The following is a 21,666-nucleotide window of genomic DNA, read 5'->3' as shown; positions in this document are numbered from 1 at the left end:
TATGACAGTTCAGTTCATCTTGTTATACTCCTCTAGAAAGTATTTATATATTGTTCAGAAAACTACACAAAAGGGATTCAATAAATAAGTAGTGACAGAGAAAAATATGCAATAGGCTTATACTTTTCTAGTCTGATTCACTGTTCACAACTAGTACTTCAATGTGTTTAAAAATGACTGAACATTTTGCCAATGCTATATGGTCTGTATTAAAATCAAGAGATCAAAACTTTCAAAGGTTAAGTATAAGTTACGAATACTTGTAGCCAAAAGAAAACTACAGAATATAATTAGAAACACTTCCGAAAACTTAAAGCAATAGCAGAAGACATCGTGTCTTCTTATAAGTATATATATAATCTTTAGGAAGGTTTTCCACTCCTTCCCACTTTGCAGAATGTTTTACTAATAGTCCCTGGTGTAGCATATGAACCCTCAAAAAAGAAGTTGTATGTAAGTGTATTCTAAAATATTTACCTTTACAGTAGCTAAGAACCTGTCCAAAAGACTGCTAGCCAGAGCAAATGTTTCTGGGTAAAGGTTGAATTGGTACTTGAGTTTGGCCAGCCACTGAATCACTTCATCTCTCTGGGATGGAGAAACATTCTATAAGGGAACAATTAAAAAATAAAAATAAAGAGAACAAGTAAAGTTTCAAGTTATCATCAAGCATATGTTTGTAATTCTTGTTTATAAAACGTTAGCAAATGCTATGGAATCTGTGTTTATACGTTAAAAAATGTTTTTAAGTTTATTCAAAATCTATCAAACTTGAGATAAATGAAGATAAGACCTTATGTACTAGTTATAGCATTTAATATCAATATCCAATATTCTCTTATTTATTAAATAAAATTTTCATAATGTCATCTCACTATATATCTATACTTTAATTAAATTGAGGTTTTAAAGTTTAGGTAACACTAATATCAACTGATAGTAATTTTGGAAGTAAGTTTTCTTAATTCTTGAGAATAAGAAAATATACTGAATTTCTTTCTAAGGCAGCAAATAGCCATTAAACTATCTTAGGAAACACAAACGGTCTATGATAACAGAATGACAGTCCATTAAAAACAAAACTAAAGTCAAGAGGAATAAATGAAAAATATCAGGAGTAAGAGACAAATTACACATTTAAAGATGATGGAAGAATATTGAAGGGGAAATTAACCTGAACTAACCTATCATTACAGAGATCACTACACAAACACTAAACATTATTGGTGTTTTAATCTTCCAACATATTATTTTTAACTGCTGGATATACGCTTAATTTTTTAAAGGTACACACTTTAAAGCAGTATTTAACGATTTACTCTTCAGTTTTGTAAGCACCATAAAAAACAAAACAAACCTAGTAATACTTAATCTACTACTAATAAATAAAACAGATCTATGTAAGTACTACTTCTGCCAGGTAAACACAACAAAGTACAGAAATAACTCTGTGATTAGTGGAAAAGACTATTTTCAATAAGTGAGAGTTCCAGACAAGTAAAGGTTTAATCTAAGCACTGCAGGATTTATCATCATAACCATTTTGGATAGAAATCTCTTTAAAAATAAATATAATACTTAATCTCATTCCTCAGAAAGTACACAGACCATAGCTTAAACCTTTTTCCTGATCATTCAGGGTCAACTTTATGAAATTAATTCCTATATCACAGAAAGATGCCTCAAGAGCTACTAAAGCATGAAGGGCTGTACATCTTGACAATATATCTCCTCAAACAGGTATTTCAGTTGGAATTTCTTCTCTCCTTCCTCTTGGCTTTCTTTAGTTTTGTAAGGAATAAGCGCCTTGATGATCATTATAATCTCTACTATTGCACTAGCTAGTTTCTCTTATTTTATTCCAACTCCTCATTCTGTCAGTTTTCAGCTTTGACACAACAAAATAAAGTGTTTCTGTGTTGGCCAAACCAACTAATCACACACATAATTTTTATATTTAGCTCTAAACTCAGTTATAACTGGTATTTTAGAAGGTTAACTGCCATACATTCACCCTCTGGTCAATTCCTTTTTGTCAAATAAAGATTGACTCTAGAATACTGCACAGAAATACTGAGAAGAAAATGAGATAAAGATGGTTTACAACCTCTTATATTTACATCTCACCACCAAGCTGGTGTTAAGACTATGAACAATAATCTGAAAACATCTGACAATCAAGACATTTAACTGAGTTCATATTAATGAACATTAAGTGTCAATCATATGATAGGTCATGGGAATACAATGAAGAATGAAGTCTGGGACTTCCCTGGTGGCACGGTGGTTAAGAATCTGCCTGCCAATGCTGGGGACGTGGGTTTGATCCCTGGTCCAGGAAGATCCCACATGCCGCAGAGCAACTAAGCCTGTGCGCCACAACTACTGAGCCTGTGCTCTAGAGCCTGCCTGCCGCGACTACTGAGCAGGTGTGCTGCAACTACTGAAGCCCGCGTGCATAGAGCCCATGCTCCGCAATAAGAGAAGCCACCGCAATGAGAAGCCCGCGCACCACAACTAAAGAAAGCCCATGCGCAGCAACGAAGACCCAACGCAGCCAAGGGGGAAAAAAAAAAAAAGAATGAACTCCCTCTTTAAGCTTTAAAATTTAAAGTCTCACAGTGAGGCAAACAATCAGAAAATGTCAATAAAATATGGTAAGCATTAGAATAGAGGCATGCACAGGGTGCTAGCGGACCACAGTGGAAGGGCACCTGGCCCAGTGTGGGAGTAGAGTAAAAGGCTCTTGAAGGAGACAGTAACTGACTTGTATCTTAAGAGTGAGGGGATGGGGGCGATCATATGCGAGGCAAGGAAAAGAACCAAGTATTTTAAACCTGTGAACTTTACTATGAAGGATAGGACCAATGTCAACCTGGAGGCAATAACCTATTGTTAAGCTCCTCAGATCCGCAAATAAAAATCAAGATGGATGGAAAAGACGGCTAGAAACAGATACTCTGACAACTAGTGAAACGAGTGATACAATTCAATGAATCAAAAAGAAACAATAAGGTAGTTCATGGGACTGAAGTTGTGGGCTTGACAGGTTTGGGGTATATAGAGTAGCAGGGAACTGTATGTCCTGCAGAGACTATTATCCAACTTGACAGATGAAACTGGAGTTACGCTATTAAAGCCAGGAGTTGGATTCTCACTCTCACAAAAGGAGTCTGAAAAAGGCAGCAAAATACTATCTGGATTCTATGGCTTCTCCAGAGGTGGGAGGAAGCAGACACAGCCCTACAGCTAGTCCCTGGCTCAGACAGCTCTTAGCATGGTCATTGGTTTTACAATATTCCATTTTCCACAGAGCCTTGAGGTGCTACTTTAAGAGCTGGACTAGGGGCCCCTAAGGGTCCCTGGAAACCAACTGAAGCAATCACAAAACTATTAGATGGAGAGAGTTATGTATTCAAGACAAATTAAATTTCTACCAAGGTGAGCTTTTATCTAAAAATGCCAAAAAAAAAAAAAGTAATGTTAAGTAAGCCATCCGAACAATTCAATTACAAGGAAATAAATTCATACAAGGAAAGGCAGATGGTGATACAATCTGATGAAACTGGGGATGCTTTTAGGGAGGTGAAAGAACAATGATCTAGAGTAGCAATGAGGAACAAAAACACCATTAATTCTACCTTCAGCTCAGAGATATAGGAGGAAAAAAAACCCCTAAATAACAGATTATATTATGTAATGTGACTATCTGGTGTTTGACATTAAACAAATAACACAAACATATAACTGTAAGCAGTCCCACAGAAGATGGGTATAATGTTCTGTAAGTATGGGTGTAACACAAGGGAACACAGTTAAATAGAGATTTCCATACCATATTTATAACTAAATGATATAGCTTATGTAAAACACAGAATGCAAAAGGCACTTAAATATTAGTTTTGTCCTTTCCCTTCTCTAAAAAATACCTGGTACTCTGTGATGCCAGAAAAAACAAATTTACAAAATATTACATATAAATAATTCTCTTAAACCAGTTATAATGCAATTAGTTATGAAAGAGATCATGACAATCTTTGGACTTTAACTTATATTAAAAATTTGAGAATACAGCCAAGAAAGCATTGTTGCACGGCTAGTATTATCAACACTAGCCAAAACTAACAATAACCAAAAAAACCCCACAGAAGATAATGGTTTGAGAAGACTCACTCTTAAGTGAAGTGATACTGATGCTAAGATCACTTTTTCAAATCAATTCAAACCTGTACTGAACAGTAATATTATCAGAATAGCTTTAAACAATTAAGTTCTGTGCATAAGTAATCCCATCAGGGAGGGAGGCAGGGAGGAAGGAAGGAGGTCTGCCTACCCCAGATAGTATTTCCTGATCAAGGGATCTGTTTTCTCTTATATGGATTTCTCAAATAGGGTTAAGAGAGTTCAGTAAATTGGTTGAACAACTAATCCCACAGAGAATTTACAATGGTTTGATTCAACCTGGTAAAACACAGGGCTTTATATTCCATGTGCTATTCTGATCATTAAAACACAAATCCTCCCCAGCTTTAAACTCTAAAAGGTTCACCATTACCTAAAAGATTAAGTATAACCCCCCAGGCATGGCATACAAATCCCTCTTTGACCTACCTCTCCAGCCTCACTCACCTTTCATCACTTTCTGCCTTAAAATTCATAACAGCAGTACTCGTATTTATGTTCTTCCTTGTTCCTGTAATGCTCCTTACATCACTGCTCCTTTGCTCATACTGCCCCCTCTGGTTGGAACACACTCCCTCTCTTTTCCCTGCCTTATTATTTATCCTTTAAGAGATATTTCAATGGTCAGTCCCCACCAGATACTTTTCCCGATAACTCAAGTCAGACTAAGTACCTTCCTGTGCTCCCACAGCATCTCTTGTCACAACTATTAAGTTCAACACTTTTTAAAAAATTACCTTACTGCTTTTGCCTATGACTGAGTAGGTAGCAGCAAACCTACACTCTAGCTGAGAACTAGAAAAGCTATTAACAGCAGCAACAGAAAGGCATCAGAACTGCTAGGACAACCGGGCCTTGAGGAGCCAAGATTCTGGAGAGGAGGTAACAATAAGAGATGAGTCACCACTCTGCATAGCTTCCCCTTTCAGGCATCTGCCCATCCTGTGCGTATGGCAAGAGATGTAAAGTACGAGCAAAGAAACCAACAGAGCTTTTGGGAGTCTTACAAGGCAAGAGGCAAAATTTGGAGACTTGAGGAGCCAAGAACCTAGTGGGAAGAGGGAGGGTCAGAGATCTGAATGTGACACTCAGCTGACTTTCCTCTTAATTCATTTTCTGAATGAAATTCTGAAGTTGGGAAGGACAAGGATCTCAGAGGCTAAGCAGAGAGCCTTTGAAAAGCAAGAATGAGTTCAGGAGGAGTTTAGCACCCTTCAGGAATAAGGGGCACCAGTAAACACTCCAAACGCTCAGCTGGAGCCCTTGGCTACACTCGAGGAGCTGGGGGCAGCCAGAGGTGATGAAACCATACCCAGCAGCAACCCAGCCTCCAACCAGCACAGTCCCTCAGTGGAGGAAAGTGAGTACCTCCTCTTCAGTCTGCCCACCAGAGGGAAGACTCAACCACCCTGCAGAAAGACAGCATCTAGAGCCTCTACAATTTTTCATAATGTTCAGCAACCGATCAAAAATAACCAGGCATGACAAGACAAAGAACTAAGTGATCAAAAACCAAGAGGAAAAAAAAGGGGCAACAAAAAGATCTCAGTCTTTGAGTTACCAGAAAAGGACTTAATATACAAGTAAATAGAGGATGGAAGACAGATGACAATTTTCAGGAGAGAAATGAAATCTATAAAAAAATCCAAAAGGGAAATTCTAGAAATGAAAAATATAACAACTCAAACTAAGAACCCAATACGGGACCTAACAACAAGCTAGGCAAGGGTGGACAGCTATGCTTTGAGGAAAATTTATAGCTCTAAATGAATATATTAAAAAAGAAGAAAACTGGAAAACCAATTATTTAAGCATCTATCTCAAGATAAAGAACAGCAAATTATATAAAGAAAGTAGACAGAAATAACTAAAAAAAAGAGCAAAACTAAAAACAAACAAACAAACAAAAAAAGACAAATGTATAATAGGGAAAATCAACAGAACTGAAAGACTGACAGACCTCTCGAAAGGGTGATTAAGAAAGAAAAAGCACAAATCAACTAAGAAATGAAAAAGGGAACATCACTATGGACCCTTTAGATGTTAAAGAGGATATGAGTAACTTTACACAAATAATTTGAAAATTTAGATGAAATGAGTAAATTCCTCGAAAAACACAACTCACCAAAACTGAGATAAGATTTAAATGAAGACCTGATTAGCCTCATATTTACCAAAGAAATGGGACTGATTATTAAATACTTTCCCACAAATAAATCTGTAGGCCCCAGTGGCTCTGCAGTAAAACCTTCCAACATTTAAGAAATAGTGTTAATCTAAACAAACTGAGAACACTGAAAAAAAAAAAAAAAAGGCAGGAACACTTCCCAACTCATTTTACAAAGCCAGCATAACTTTACCATGAAAACTTGACAAAGGCATTACAAACCAATCTGACCCATGACCACAGATGCAAAACGCCTAACCAAAATATTAACAAAATCCAATGATGTATAAAAACTCAACACCTATTCATGAAAAGAATCTCTTAGCAAACTAAGGCAGAGAAAGGAATTTCTTAATCTAATAAAGATTAAGAAATAGGAAATATATAGCAAATATTATAGTTAATGGTGAAATACTGAAAACTTTCTCCTCAAATTCAGACTTCAGCAGTGTTCTGGAAACCCTAGCTAATTCTGTAAAACAAGAAATAGAGAAAGTATAAGGACTGGAAAGAACTAAATAAAACCGTGATTATTCACATTTGACATGACTGAGTATAATACACAGAAAATCTTAAAGACTCGGCAAACTATTAGTAAGTTAATTTAGTATGGCCTATATAAAAATCTATTTTATTTCTATGTACCAGCATATAGAAGCAAGCATGTAAAAAAAATAAAAAATTTAAAACAATACCATTTGTAATAGCCTCAACAAGACTCAAATACCCAGGAATAAACCTAAATCACCAAACATTAAAAGAAACTGAAGACCATCTTTAAAGAAAAATGGAGAAATACTCTATGTCCATGAAATAGAGGACTCATATTATAAACATGTTAATTCTTCCCCAAATCAATCTACAGACCAAAACCCCACAATTTCTTTTTATTTTTCAAAAATTGACAACTATATTTAAAAATACATATGGAAGAACAAAGGGCTTAAAATAGACAAGACAATCTTAAAAAAAAGAACAAAGTTTATGCCACCAAAGGCTTATTATAATGCTACAATAACTGAGGCAGTGTGGTATTAAATAGAGGCAAACAGACCAATGATGAAAAAAGGGGCAAGAAACTAACCCACAAATGTATCTACTCATATACAGCAGTCACTTGATTAAAAACAAAAGTATATATCACGGGGGGACTTCCCTGGTGGTTCAGTGGCTAAGACTCCACGCTCCCAATGCAGGGGGCCCGGGTTCGATCCCTGGTCAGGGAACTAGATTCCCCATGCCGCAACTAAAGATCCCACATGCCGCAACTAAAAGATCCCACGTGCCGCAACAAGGATCCCGTAAGCAGCAACGAATATCCCACGTGCCGCAACTAAGACCTGACACAGCCAAATAAATGAAGAAAAAAAAAGTACATTGCAGGGCAGTGGCGAAAAATGTCTTTCTAATAAATGATACTGGTTTTCCATATGGAGAAAAATTATTCTTGACTCCTCTTACTTCACACCATACCAAAAAGGAAAAACAAAATCCTATCTTCATTACCTTGGATTAGGCAAACTTTTTTTTTAGTATCTTTACTGGAGTATAATTGCTTTACAATGTTGTGTTAATTTCTTTTGTACAACAAAGTGAATCAGCTATATGCAGACATATATCCCCATATCTCCTCCCTCTTGGGCCTCCCTCCTACCCTCCCTATCCCACCCCTCTAGGTCATCACAAAGCATCGAGCTGATCTCCCTGTGCTATGCAGCAGCTTCCCACTAGCTATCTATTTTACATTTGGTAGTGCATATAGTCATGCTACTCTCTCATTTCGTCCCAGCTTCCCCTTCCCCCTGTGGTCCTCAAGTCCATTCTCTAAGTCTGCATCTTTATTCCTGCCCTGCCACTAGGTTCATCAGTACCGCTTTTTTAGATTCCATATATGTACGTTAGCATACGGTATTTGTTTTTCTCTTTCTGACTTACTTTACTCTGTATGACAGACTCTAGGTCCATCCACCTCATTACAAATAACTCAATTTCATTCCTTTTTATGGCTGAGGGATATTCCACTTTATATATGTGCCACATCTTTATCCATTCATCTGTCGATGGACATTTAGGTTGCTTCCATGTCCTGGCTATTGTAAATAGAGCTGCTATGAACACTGTGATACATGTATCTTTTTGAATTATGGTTTTCTCCCGGTATATGCCCAGTAGTGGGACTGCTGGGTCATACAGTAGTTCTATTTTTAGTTTTTTAAGGAAGCTCCACACTGTTCTCCACAGTGGCTGTATCAACTTACGTTCCCACCAACAGTGCAGGAGGGTTCCCTTTTCTCCACACCCTCTCCAGCATTTATTGTCTGTAGATTTTTTGTTGATGGCCATTCTTACCGGTGTGAGGTGATACCTCATTGTGGTTTTGATTTGCATTTCTCTAATGATTAGTGATGTTGAGCATCTTTTCATGTGTTTGTTGGCAATCTGTATGTCTACTTTGGAGAAATGTCTATGTAGGTCTTCTGCCCATTTTTGGATTCAGTTGTTTGTTTTTTTGATATTGAGCTGCATGAGCTGCTTATATATTTTGGAGATTAATCCTTTGTCAGTTAGGCAAACATTTCTTTAAAAGGACTAAGCAAAAAAATTTTTTTGATAATTTGGTCATTAAAAATTAAGAACTTTGGGCTTCCCAGGTGGCGCAGTGGTTGAGAATCTGCCTGCCAATGCAGGGCACACGGGTTCAAGCCCTGGTCTGGGAAGATCCCACATGCCGCGGAGCAACTAGGCCCGTGAGCCACAATTGCTGAGCCTGCGTGTCTGGAGCCTGTGCTCCGCAACAAGAGAGGCCGCGATAGTGAGAGGCCCGCGCACCGCGATGAAGAGTGGCCCCCGCTTGCCGCAACTGGAGAAGGCCCTTGCACAGAAACGAAGACCCAACACAGCCATAAATAAATAAATAAATAAATGGCGGTGAATATGAACAACATATGTACATATCAAACTTTAAAAAAAAAAAAAAAAAAAAAAAAAAATTAAGAACTTCTATTCATCAAAAGTCAACACAAATAGAGCTGAAGATATGTGTAATACACAGAGCCTGCAAAAGAAAGAACTCTTAACAATTTAAAAAGGAAGTCAATGGAACACAAGTGAAAGATTTGAACAGACATTTAACCAAGAAAGGATATCTAATGGCCAAATAAGCACATGAAAAGCTGCTGAATTTCTTTAGTTATCAAGGAAATGCAAATTAAAACCCAATGTGATACTATAACGCTCACCACAATAACTAAAATGAAAAAGACAGACAATACCAAGGATTGACAAAGATGCAGAGCAACTTGGGACTTTCATACTCTGTTATAAGGGGTAAAAAAAAATGTGGTGTAAAAGTGGTATAACAACTTTGGTAAGTAACACAATTGGTGGTATCTGCTAAACCTGAGTATACACATATTCTAAGTTCTAGCAATTCTACCCCTAAGAATATACTCAACAGTAATGTACACGTATGTTCAACAAAAGACAAGCACAAAAAAAGACTCTAATGACCATCAACAGCAGAATGGATAAATGAATTCATATGACGGAATACTACACGGAAATGAGAATTAAATTAACTATGGCTACATGAAGTACCATGGATGCATCCTACACCAAAGAAAACGATGAGCAAAGGAGGCCAGTACACACTTTATGATTACATATATAAATATAATTCAAAACAAGGAAAAACTAACCTGTGATATTAGGATAATGGTTTCTTTGTGGGAAGGGGACAGATGGTAGTAACTATAAGAGGACACAAGGAGGTGCTAGTAATGTGGTGGTTACACAGTGTTATTTTGTGAAAATTTATAGAGTTGTACACTTATGATCCGTATACATATACTTTAAGAAACTGTTTACTTAAGGAAAAGAAACAAAACCTATGGGCAAAATAGATTTATTTGTTTACCAAGTCTACAGATGGTACAAAAAGGACAAAGTCAATACATTACATAACAATCATAATTTTAAAGCCAGAAAAATGGGCCAGCATCAACAATTTGAAACTTAGTAAGAATAAATGTGAAACAGTGCACCTAAGTTAAAAATTTTAAAAGTACACCTAGGATAAGGGAAACTCTGCTTAAAAGTAGAGAAACAAAAACAACAAGGTTTTAAAAACAAGTTCAGTATAAGCCAACAACATGACACTGCTGCCAAAGCATAAAAATTTTTTTAAATTTAGGGCTATATTAATGAAATTATCAAGCCAAGATAAAGTGAGGTAATAGTTTCACTTTATTGCTCATTAATGACAACTCAAATGTCACAATTTAAGAAACACAGTAAATTAAAGAGTATACGTAGAGAAAGAAAAACTGAGAGGCACAATCTTGTCAAATGAAAAATGGTTAAAGAACAAAGGATATTCAACCAGGAGAAGAGATGACTGCGAGCTTAACACCTGACTGTAAGTAGATAAAGGGCTATCATTTAAAATATAAAATGAATTTTTTCTGTACTGCTCCAGCGGAGAGAACTAGAACCAGTAAGTAGCCACTAGAAATAAGCAGTTTTCAGGTTCAATTCAGGAAAAACTTTCCAATAATTGATAGAGCTTTTCTATGGTGGAATGGACAAAGTATGCAAAGCAGAGGATCACTTATCTGAGATGTCAGAACTTTTTTTTTAATTTTGTGGTTAGACTAAATCAGTGTTTCCCAAACCTAACGCATATCAATAAAACTATGAAGTTTTTTTAAAATACAAATTCCATAGTTGTCACCACAAGCAACGTAGGTCTGGGAGGGGCCTGGAATATGTAAGAAGCCTCCTGGGTGATTCTCATACACCTAGTAGCCCAGTGGTTCAAGATCCTGTATTTGAAAACCACATAATTAGATGGCCTTTAAGGTTCCTTCTCAAAATTCTAATGGAAATCATCTTTATATAAACAGCTTGAGGCAAGGTTTACCTTTGTATATCAAAAGCACTCTGTACATCAAAATAAATTGAGAATATCTGAAAATACATGTCACTTTAACCAGTCTTTAATTTTTTTCCCCCAAATTTGTAACAAAATTGCTGTGTACTTGAAAATACTATTATTATATAAAAGAACTCCTCTAACCTGGATGAATTATAAAGAAATGATAATCAACGTTCATTTAACAAGTGTTTACTGTGAGCCTATTATATGCCAATAAACAAAAATGACAACTCTACCTCAATGGAACGCGGCCAAATCATCAGGGAATTATAATATTGTGTGCTATCATACAGGAAGTATAGAGTGCTGGGGGAGCACATAGAAGGGGAGTGATAGGTGTATAATATTCTTGCATGACCACTCTGTCCTAAACTGCAAGATAGGATAATGTAAATGACAGGAAAACTGTGAGAGAATGACCCTGAAGTAGAGTTTAGGTGAAGGAAGGGGTAGGAATAAGAAAACTAGAGGGAAAAAAGCTTAAAAATATTTTATTTTTCTGTTTTAACCAGCACCCCCCCCCCAAAAAAAAAGAAAAGTGGGAAAAGATACATGTATGGTTTAGACGCTAAACTTTAGAGACAAGATTGTTTCTCTTATGCAAGGAGGAGTCAAGAAGGAGAGAAAACATGGTTAGAAGCAATATTGGAAAGGGAAGTAGCAAAGCCAGTCCCTGAGAGTCACAGAAGAAAACAGAATTAGAACTGGAGTAGAGAAGTGTCCCTGGGGTTTTTCTGTCTAGCGGCTCAAGCCCTGTAGCTCTCCACTCCCACCTCTAGCTTATCTCCTATGCCCACCAGACCAAACCCGCACACATTTTACAAGGGTTAGGTATGGCTTCCGCCTGACGTTACTAAAGGCAAAACCTTAAACAGATCCCTCTTATAAGTTCTGACAGTGTTCTGTTCTCTGCTCTAACATCTTAGTAATATTTGTTCAAATACCTATAATAATAGGCCAGATTAAGCGATAATATAGCAATATACTATAATCTTGGTAGAATATCACCTTCGAAGACCATGTTATAAAAGTATATCATTGTTGGTTGCATGCTGACTCAAGGAGATAGTAGGAGAAAAATGAAAGAAATGGTTCTAAAAGCAGCTGTAATAAAGCTTTGAGGCTTACTAGAATGTCAGAACGTAAGGGCAGGAATTTGTTTTTCTCACTGTTGTATCCCCAATGCTAGGATAGTGTTCAGAATATGGCAGATACTTAATAAACATTTACTGAATGATTGAATCCCCAGTAATCTAAAAATCACACAAGCATACAAAAATAAAAAATGAAAAACAAAGTATAATGGGAAGAGAACTGCCTCAGGTTCAAAATTATAACTCTACTACTTACTAGTTGAAGTCTTGAACAAACTGGGACTACTGCCTTTTTCAAAGGATTAAATGATATTAAATGTGATAGCACATGCAAATGCTCCTAGTATAAAAGGCATTCATTCAAGCTAACTAATCTTCAATTCACTAAATGACAATTAGATAACAGTAAATGGAAAACATGTATTTCTTTAGCTTGTGGGAAAGAAGATAAAAGTAGGTTGGAATTAGAAAAAGCATTCAGATATCAATAACCTATGAGCAAAGATTAACCTAAACCAACACAGGAGGAGCTTAGATACTGTCATTTGCCTACACATACCAAAAATTTCTCGGCCACTACTTTTTATCCCAAACACAATGCTAGGTACTAGGGATAAAAAGATGTGTAAGACATGTTACATAGTAAACTTTTGGAATAGACAAATTTCATAGTTATTTGGAAAAAATAACTCTATATGAAATTTCTAAAAGGCATACAGCCAAGAGTAATTGAGAGGCCAGCTGCTGATTATCTCCCTAGAAGCTTTGAACATTGACCTTACATTAGTAGTTTAAGTGAATTCCTTATAAATATTCATGAAAGAGAAAGTTATTGATCACTAAACACAAGGATTTGACTGTGTTCAGCCTCTGCGGCAAACTATATATCTAGAAATAAAGAAGGCTTATTATTTTAAGTATTGTACCACAAGAAAAGAGAAGGGACATACCTAGCTTCCTAAAGGTGTAACTCAGATAAAACAAAACAAACAAAAACAGTTCATTTTTGTTTTGTTTCAGAATGAAACAAGGAGATGTTTCTCAAATAAATAGAGCATATCTTTAATGGTACATATTTCTCCAATACAGTGTCAAGGTGCAATTACATATGATAGTAGTACACTTAGTTCTAATAAAAGTCACCTGTCTAGAGTAAAAAGAGAAATCATTACCTGATTTGTAGGCATTTTCAGCACATTCACTTTCCACATCTGGGCTTCCCTGGAGATTGCCTTTTCCAACAGGAAAGACAATCTCTGGTTTTCCAAAGGCCCTGGAAACTTCATGATATCCTTTGGATCTGCCTGCCACCCAGCTTGATGTAGCTACCTATAAAATCAAATATAAAACAATGCTCTATATTTAATTATATATATAGTAACTGTAGCATTAATATAAATATGTTGGTACTTATTAAGCAATTCATAAAACAAAATTAAAATGTTATGAGGCAATACAGGATTTTACAGCTCTTTAAGATATCATATATTAAAATGTTACCATAATCATCAGTTATCTAAAACATTCTCACTTTAAATCTGAAATTCAGTTGTAAAGAGAATAAAAACATGACCATATAATTGACAGAACCTTAGGACTTTGATCAAAACATATTATCACTGTGTCAAAAAATTTTAAGTCACAGGCTTTTTAGACTAGGAATTCTTAGAAGTAGTTGTCCCAAATATTTCTCTTAAAAATCTACACAGATAAGGGCTAAACCCTCTTTTCATTAAAAAAAAAGTTACATCAATTACATTAAATCCCACCCATTTCTATTGAATCAGTATGAGACTATCCCCCCCTTTAAGTATGAAACCATCTTGGATTGTGCTCCCACTACAGTGTCCACTAGCTACACATGTAGCCATTAAAATTAGAATTGAATAAAATTAAAATATAATTCCTCAGTCACACCAGCCCCATTTCAAGTGCTCAGCTGTCACACGTGGCCAGTGGATACTGCACTGGACAGTGCAGGAAAGGAACATTTTTATCAATGCAGTAAGTTCTACTGGACGATGCTGATCTAGAAAGCTCAACAGTAGAGTAACTGGCACTCTAAAATGAGCAGCAAGTCTAAAGAGCAACACAGTACAAGGCATCTCAGAGTCCGAGAGACGTTTCTACGTTTCTTAAAAAAAAGGGAAACTATAGAGGTTTGACTGTGTATGGAAAATTGGATTGAGAAGCTGCTGAAGAATGTGAAAAGACAACTAGATTGATGAAAGCTAAACAACTGAAAAGGTTATTAAATTCAGAAAAAAAGATTATGCAAGAAAATAAACATAATAATATACCACAATATTTACATAGCAATAATAATGAAAATACTGAATAGAAATTTCAACACAAACGCTGTAATAAAACTACACTGGTAGGATGAGGGGTGTTGGGAGAAGGTAGAATGAGAGCCTCATCTTTATATTTCAGAGGAAAACCATAAATAATATCTAAAACTTAAATATCAAAAAAACAGCAATAGGTAAGTTACTTGAAAATATGATCTTAAATAACAAGAGAAATAGGTAAGAGCTGAGAGTGATTAACCTCTGGGGAATGAGAAAAGGGTGGAGAAGCCAAGCAGCAGGGGAATGTGGTTTTTCATTATAGACCTCATATAACTATTCCCTTTTTTCAACTCCGGACCTGTATTACATATATGCTTCAAATTCCAGGGATTCTTTTCAAAAAAATTCAATGTCTAGAATTAACATATGAAAAGTTCCTAATTTTTGATAAAAATTTAAAATTTGAAAAAACAAAAAATACAAACCTAATCTTCAATTTCCATGTTCCCTCTGCCCCAACTTCAGCTACTATCCTCTTTCCTATTTATCACCCCACACACTTCACTTACTATTCAACCTATTGCAAACTACCTCTGGTTAACTGGATTGTAATTTTTTTTCTTTTTGCTTCTTTAAACTCTTGGGTTTCTGCAATTTTTCTATATCAAGCATGAAGTGCTTTTCATACTAAGCAGAAAAAAGTTAAATAACTTAGAAAGTGGAAAATAATAACTATCCTGAAAGGTCCAACTCAAAGGTAATTTCTTCCAAGAACTATCTCCCCTAATAAATTATAAATTCCCTTGCAGTCATATCTACGAATATCATGTTTTTATTACTCACAGTGCCCATCGCACAGTATCCTGATGAAACAGAGACACAACCAAAGGCTCATTTCAACCCTCAGGGCCAAAACCAAAAAACCATAACCAAAACAAACAAACCCAAGTCTAATCTCTTTCACAGGTGAATTCTTCAAATGTTTAAAGGCTGCTATCATGCTCACCAGTTCATCCACTGCATTGCTGAAAAACCATTCAAGAGTTTCTCACATGACATGATTTTTGCTCTTCTAAATTAGCACCAGTTTAATTATTAATGCAGTCTAAGATCATTAGCTATTTTTTTAGAGGCTACACCACATTATCAATTCAGATAAAATTAATGCTCAACTAAAACTCTTAAGACTTTCTAAGGTAACTCTTGGGTGAACTTCCCCTCCACCTGACCCACCTCACTTTGTATGGGTTTTTGGTACCTTTGGGGGGGGGGGGCGTTACATCCTTGTTCAGGAACTGCATTTTTTCCTTAAAAAAAAAGTCATCTTGTTAAATTCTATCTACTGTTACATTCTGCTTAGATGTTCTGAGATTCCAATTTTGTTGCACTGGTACTTTTCTCAAATTCTCCACAATTAGATAAACAAAGTCACTACAACTTCATCCAATGCAAACATAAATATCAACCTCACAAACAGTATAAACTAGATGTTCACCTGTCTAGACGTATTTAGAAGAAACACCTATATTGGATGGAGACTGAACTTCATAGGTTTTAAGAACTTCTTCTAAACCTAATTTTGGTCTGTAATTGATTAACTCCTGTCAAAACTTATTTATTTCATTCCTTTAGCTACTCTCAACAGGGTGGCTCACCAGGACCTGCCAGCCTTCTCAGCATACCCCGATGGGTGGCTGCCCCTAGTAATTACTCTTCCTTTACAATGATTCCTTTGAAGATTACTTTTAGGGTAGGATGGGTGGGGGACCTGAGAGGAACATATAGAATAGAGTCATGTAAAGAAGTATAAGATCAGGTTCAAGGGATTCTTGTTCCTCAATCTTCTATAATTAAGGCCCTTAATAAGACTTTCAAATATTTAGATGATAGAACAACTTGTTTAAAACAAAGGAATCTGGGTCAAAGAAGAAATCATAAGGGAAATTAGAAAATACTTTGAGATGAATAAAAAAGATCAAACGTACTAAAACTTACAGGAAACAGTGAAATACTTGTAAATGTCTATATTAAAAAAGATCTCATATGTATAACTGAATCACTTTGCTATACACCTGAAACACAATATTGTAAATCAACTATACTTCAATAAACAAGAAAAAAAAAAAGATCACAAGTCAACACTCTAACCTTCCACTTTAAGACACTGGAAGAAACAGACCAAACTATACCTAAAGCAAGCCAGAAGAAAGAAAATAATAAATATCATAGTGGAAATTAAGGAAGTAGAGAACAGAAAAATAGAGAAAAATCAATGACACCAAAAAAGTTGGTTCTTTGAAGAGATCAACAAAATTGGCAAACCATTAGCTACACTGACCAAGGAAAAACAGAGATCAAGTACTAAAATCAGGAGTAAAGAAGGGACATTACTACCTATGTTACAGAAATAAAAAGGATCATAAAGAAATTTATATTAACGATTGTATGCAAATAAATTGGACAACTTAGATAAAAAAGACAAACATCTAGAAACAAACTATCAAAACTGACAACAGAAAAAGCTAAATAGTCATATACCAAGTACTAAAGAGACTGAATTAGTAAAGAAACTAGTGTCAAAGAAAAGCCCATGCCCCAGTGGCTTCGCTGGTGAATTTTACCAAACATTTACAGAAAAATTAATACAAACTCTTCACAAACTCTTCCAAAAACTAGAGGAGGAGGCCTTCTCATTTTATGAAGCCAGTTATTATCCTGCTACCAAAACCAAAGACAACAGCACGAAAACTACAGACCAGTATCTCTTAAATACAGATGCAGAATTCCTCAACAAAATACTAGCAATCTGTATCTGAAAACATAAAAAAGGGACTATACACCATAACCAAGTGGGATTTAGCCCAGGAACTCAAAGTTGGTTTAACATTCAGAAATCAATGTAACACACTGTAACAACAGAAGAAAAGAAAGCAATCATTCTTTGCTCACAATAGGGAAATGTAACAAAGGAAAAAAAAAAAAGAGTTCAAATTTCCTTAAACTTTAAAAAATGGGGTATAAATAATACAAGTGAGAAACAAAAAGGATGGAGGACACCTGTGGGGATGTTCCAGATTTTCCAAGCTACAGAAAAATAAAAGTGCAATACCTTACCCTAGACTGGATCCTGTACTGCAGAGAAAAATGCTATAAAGGTCATTTTGGGGTCAACTGACATAATGGGAATTTGGACAGATTTGACAAAGGTAAATTATCAATTTAAAATTTACTAAAGTTGGTAACCTTACTGTGACTCTGTAAAAGAATATCCCTATTTTCAGGAAATACACACTGAAAAATTTAGGTGTAAAGGCCCATAATGAATGCTGTAGAGAGAGGGGGTGGGAGATGAGGGGAGGGAAGACACGATAAAACAAATGGAGTAAAAGGCTGAAAATAAGTGAATCCAGGTAGTTTCTTTTTGAAATTATTTACAAGTTAACAACACAGAAAAAGCAAAACAAAAACAGAAACCATAATTTATGAGAAAATGTTCTACATTCCTTTTTTAAAATATATGATACAGTGGAGAAAGCGCTGGCTTGAATTCTACTTCTTTTACTAACAATCCACAAGCCTGCTTTCTAATGTTTTAAAAACAGATTATTTGAGCTAGATGAAAAATGAATCCTGCTAAGGAAAAAACACAAACACTAAAAATATAACTTTACTGTTTTAAATAACAGAACTTTATAGTTTTATGTTGTTATTTTATGCCCACTAATGGTCACATTCAGACTTCTGAATGCTCAGAAAAGTCTCTAGGAACTAAAAAACAAAAAGACTGTATTTTGGTTGGCATATTCCATAAACTTTGACCTTGAGCGTTTCACATTTCTCCTCCCATTCTTTCAATTGCTGCTTCTGCTTCTTCCTCTATGTTTATCAAATACCTTAATGTCTGAGTGAATAGTTTATAAAACACTTAATTGTACAGCATTAACTATGTTACAAATCAGCATACAGGGCCTCTTGCTCTTCTGAGGAAAAGTGCTAGACAGTGCTGGGTATACAACAGAAACAACTTCATTAACATGGAATTATTGTATCCATTATGTTCAAAACACCAACTCCATTAATAATTCTGTACTGGTGCTGACTTCCAGATCTTAGTTCCTCTTATAAAAAGAGGGATTTATTAATGTGACCATACAAAAACCTCATGTTCTATTATTATCTCCTTGACTTTACGCCCTTAACCTAATAATGAACAACAGGTACTTATAATTCCAAAACACCCTGCTTTATCCCAATCTCCATGACTCTCCACATCCTGTTCTTTCAACTTGAAATGTCCTTCTCTAGCTTGCACTCTCCTTCCTAGAGTTGTCATTTGCATCATATGTACTTGAACATAATTCTACTTTCGCATTTAATTGCTCCGTGAGAGCTGTCTATTTGTAGGCTGGTCTCTCCTACTAACCATGAGTTCCTTGACGGCAAACACTCTCCAGAGTTTAGCACTGTGCCAAACAAATAATAATAGGAGCTTACACTTGTTAAGTGCTTAACAACTAAAAACAATGAGTGCTTACTACTTGGCCAGGTATTGTTCAAAGTACTATGCCATATTAACTCCTCGAACACAAAAGAAGGTATAATTATTAAGTCTGTATTATTATTAAGCCCCCTTCAAAGATGAAGAAACATGGACAGAAAAATGAATACTTTCCATTTTTAAAATAGTGTACAATCAGAATAAAACATGTACACACACTTTAAGCTTCCAATCTTGACCAAGAAACATTTTAGAGTTCCATTCTAAACTACTGACACTAGGATGTCACATTGCCACGTAAACTCACTCATCTCAGTTTAACTGCAAACCATCCCGGTGCACCTTCCCGACACACGCTGATTGTACTAGTCTGCTCTTCATTAGTATTGAGAAACTTCTTCTAGTCCAGAAGCTTAGAATCTCTGATGCGTCTGGTCCCAGACTAGCAAATGTGAATCCTGTCCCTTCTTCCTTAATCTATTTGTCCGTTCCCTTCTATTTCCTCTGCCACAAATGACCTGGAAAAGTCAGAAGCAGATAACGCTACTTTAATCTGTTCCGGGACCGAGACGGTATAGCAGACTGCCTGGGCTGGAATTCTGGCCACCGGGTTCTAGCTGTCCTCTAGTGGGAAAATTAATCTTATGGAGCCTCAGTTTCACTCACCCGTAAAATGCTCCTGAACTACCTGCCCCGTGAAGATTCAATAAGTTGCAAACCACTTATAACGATGCCTCTCCGATAATAAACCTCAACAAGTGTTATTATTAACATCCTAAAGCCACACTGCTGCTGCTCAAACGTTGAGTGTCTCCCGCTGACAGAATAAAAGCTAAATACTTTAGCCTAACATTCAACGATCTCCAGTCTGATTCCATCCTGCCTCCGGAGCGATACCTTCCACTATTTTGCCGTCTAATTCTCAACTCCTAACAAAACGATCTGCAGTGGAACCTCTAGCTCGGCAGAGGGGGTTCTGCCCTCTTTTCAAATTTCCGGTATTATCTGCCCTACAGGGTGCAATTCAAAGCTCACCTCCTCTCCAGATTCCCCCGACTCACCCCAACCCCGGGAAACGTGCCCCTCCCCCGAGCTCCCGCAGCGGCTCACCCCATTCATCCGTCCTCCTCCCCCACCCCCGCCCGCTCTGCAATGTGAATGATGTTCCCGCGGGTCCCGCGGAGGCGTCGAGGTCTAGGGGTGGAGGTGTGTCCCCTTCTTTGTGTACCGCACAGGCTCGCGGACCCTAGAACGCGCATTAGGAGGCAGCTTGCTGTTGCTACAAGAAAGTTAGTCGCCGACGGGAAAACTGGCCCGAAAGGGAACCCAGCGGAGCCGTTTCCAAACTGGGCAGGTGCCTGAGTTGTAGGCGCGAGGAGACAAGAGGGGCGTCCGGGAGGTTTCCCGGAGGGGGCGGCGGGGGCGGGGCTCAGCCGAGGGGCGCGCGCCGGCGGCGCGGGGCTGCAGGGGGCTCGCGCGCGGGTCGCGGGGACGCGTGGAGCCCCCCCGTCCCCGCCCGCTCACCTTCTCCTCCTCTTCCTCCTCCTCCTCCTCCTCCCCGGCAGAGCTGTAGGCCTCACAGTGGTGACGAGGGGTCATCCGGGGGCCCGTTACCACCTCATTTTCCTCAGCGCGCGGCGACGGGGCGCGCGGGACGAGGACGGGGCCGACTGAGGAGGGAGAAGAGGGGGAACCGGGCCGGAGGGCGCGGGCGCTCGAGCGGGACGCACGGCTGCGGCCTGTGGGTCGGTCAGCGAATTAGTTCCATGACGCCCCCGGACCTGAGGCCGCTGCCGGTCCCGCTCCTCCAACCGCAGCCGCTTGTGCCCGGGTGGGGAGGGGGTTCCCTCTCGCCATAGGGCGGCGGGGGCCGGGGAGAGGCGGGGGGTGAGACCGGCTCTGCCCCTGCCCGGGGGAAGCGCCTCCGAGGGGAAATGGTGAAAGGGGGGGAAAGGGGGAAAAGGAAAAAAAAAGGAAGGGGAAAGGGGGGGAAAAAAATAAGAAAAAACGAGACAGAGGCGCTGCCGCGTCCGCTCGCGGGGAAGGCTGGGGAGGGAGGGGAAGGGACAAAGAAGTGCCGGCTTCGTCGGCTCCGCCCTCGCGGACCGATTCCTAGACTCGCTCACTCCTTGTAAACAACACTGAACTGGCCTCTGGACCCTCTCCCGTTTTCCTCTCCGCCGCGACCTCCGTCCAGCGAACGTACAGAGAAGTCCGGCAAAAAGCTGGGCTGTTGGAAACGGGCTGGGAAAGTCTCTGGCATTGGGGTGGGAGGAGGGCTAAGAGAAGCTAAATGTGCGTGGACTCGTTTTCCTTGGAGGAGCGGAAGGGTTCCTCTTCGACTGCACGGTGACGTAAGCGCCTTCTGAGCTCGCTGGAAGAGGCGTGCGGTGGCCGGAGAGTGCGCTGCGCATGCGGCCCAGGGAAGAAAGAAGCAGCTGAGCGCTTAGCTTGGGGGTGGGGTCTTATAGGGATGCTCCTCTGGCCGAACAGAGCGC

The 21,666-nt window shown here is 38.1% G+C and overlaps 1 protein-coding gene across 1 annotated transcript in view; it reads right to left on the bottom strand.

Annotated features, from left to right (window-relative positions):
• Positions 1-21,228, bottom strand: part of CCNI (cyclin I) — a 32,075-nt gene extending 10,847 nt beyond the window's left edge. The window contains exons 1-3 of the mRNA XM_036853814.1: positions 20,693-21,228; positions 13,552-13,708; positions 478-606 (exon numbers count right to left, since the gene is read on the bottom strand). Coding sequence (XP_036709709.1) covers positions 478-606; positions 13,552-13,665 — 243 coding nt within the window. The 5' untranslated portion in view covers positions 13,666-13,708; positions 20,693-21,228. The remainder of the gene's footprint in view (positions 1-477; positions 607-13,551; positions 13,709-20,692) is intronic.
• Positions 21,229-21,666: the final 438 nt, after the last annotated feature.

This window comes from Balaenoptera musculus, chromosome 5 (assembly GCF_009873245.2).
Source record: "Balaenoptera musculus isolate JJ_BM4_2016_0621 chromosome 5, mBalMus1.pri.v3, whole genome shotgun sequence".
In the NCBI taxonomy this organism is placed as follows: Eukaryota; Metazoa; Chordata; class Mammalia; order Artiodactyla; family Balaenopteridae; genus Balaenoptera; species Balaenoptera musculus.
The sequence above is the reverse complement of the archived record's forward strand: the minus strand, read 5'-3'. Positions and strand labels throughout refer to the sequence as shown.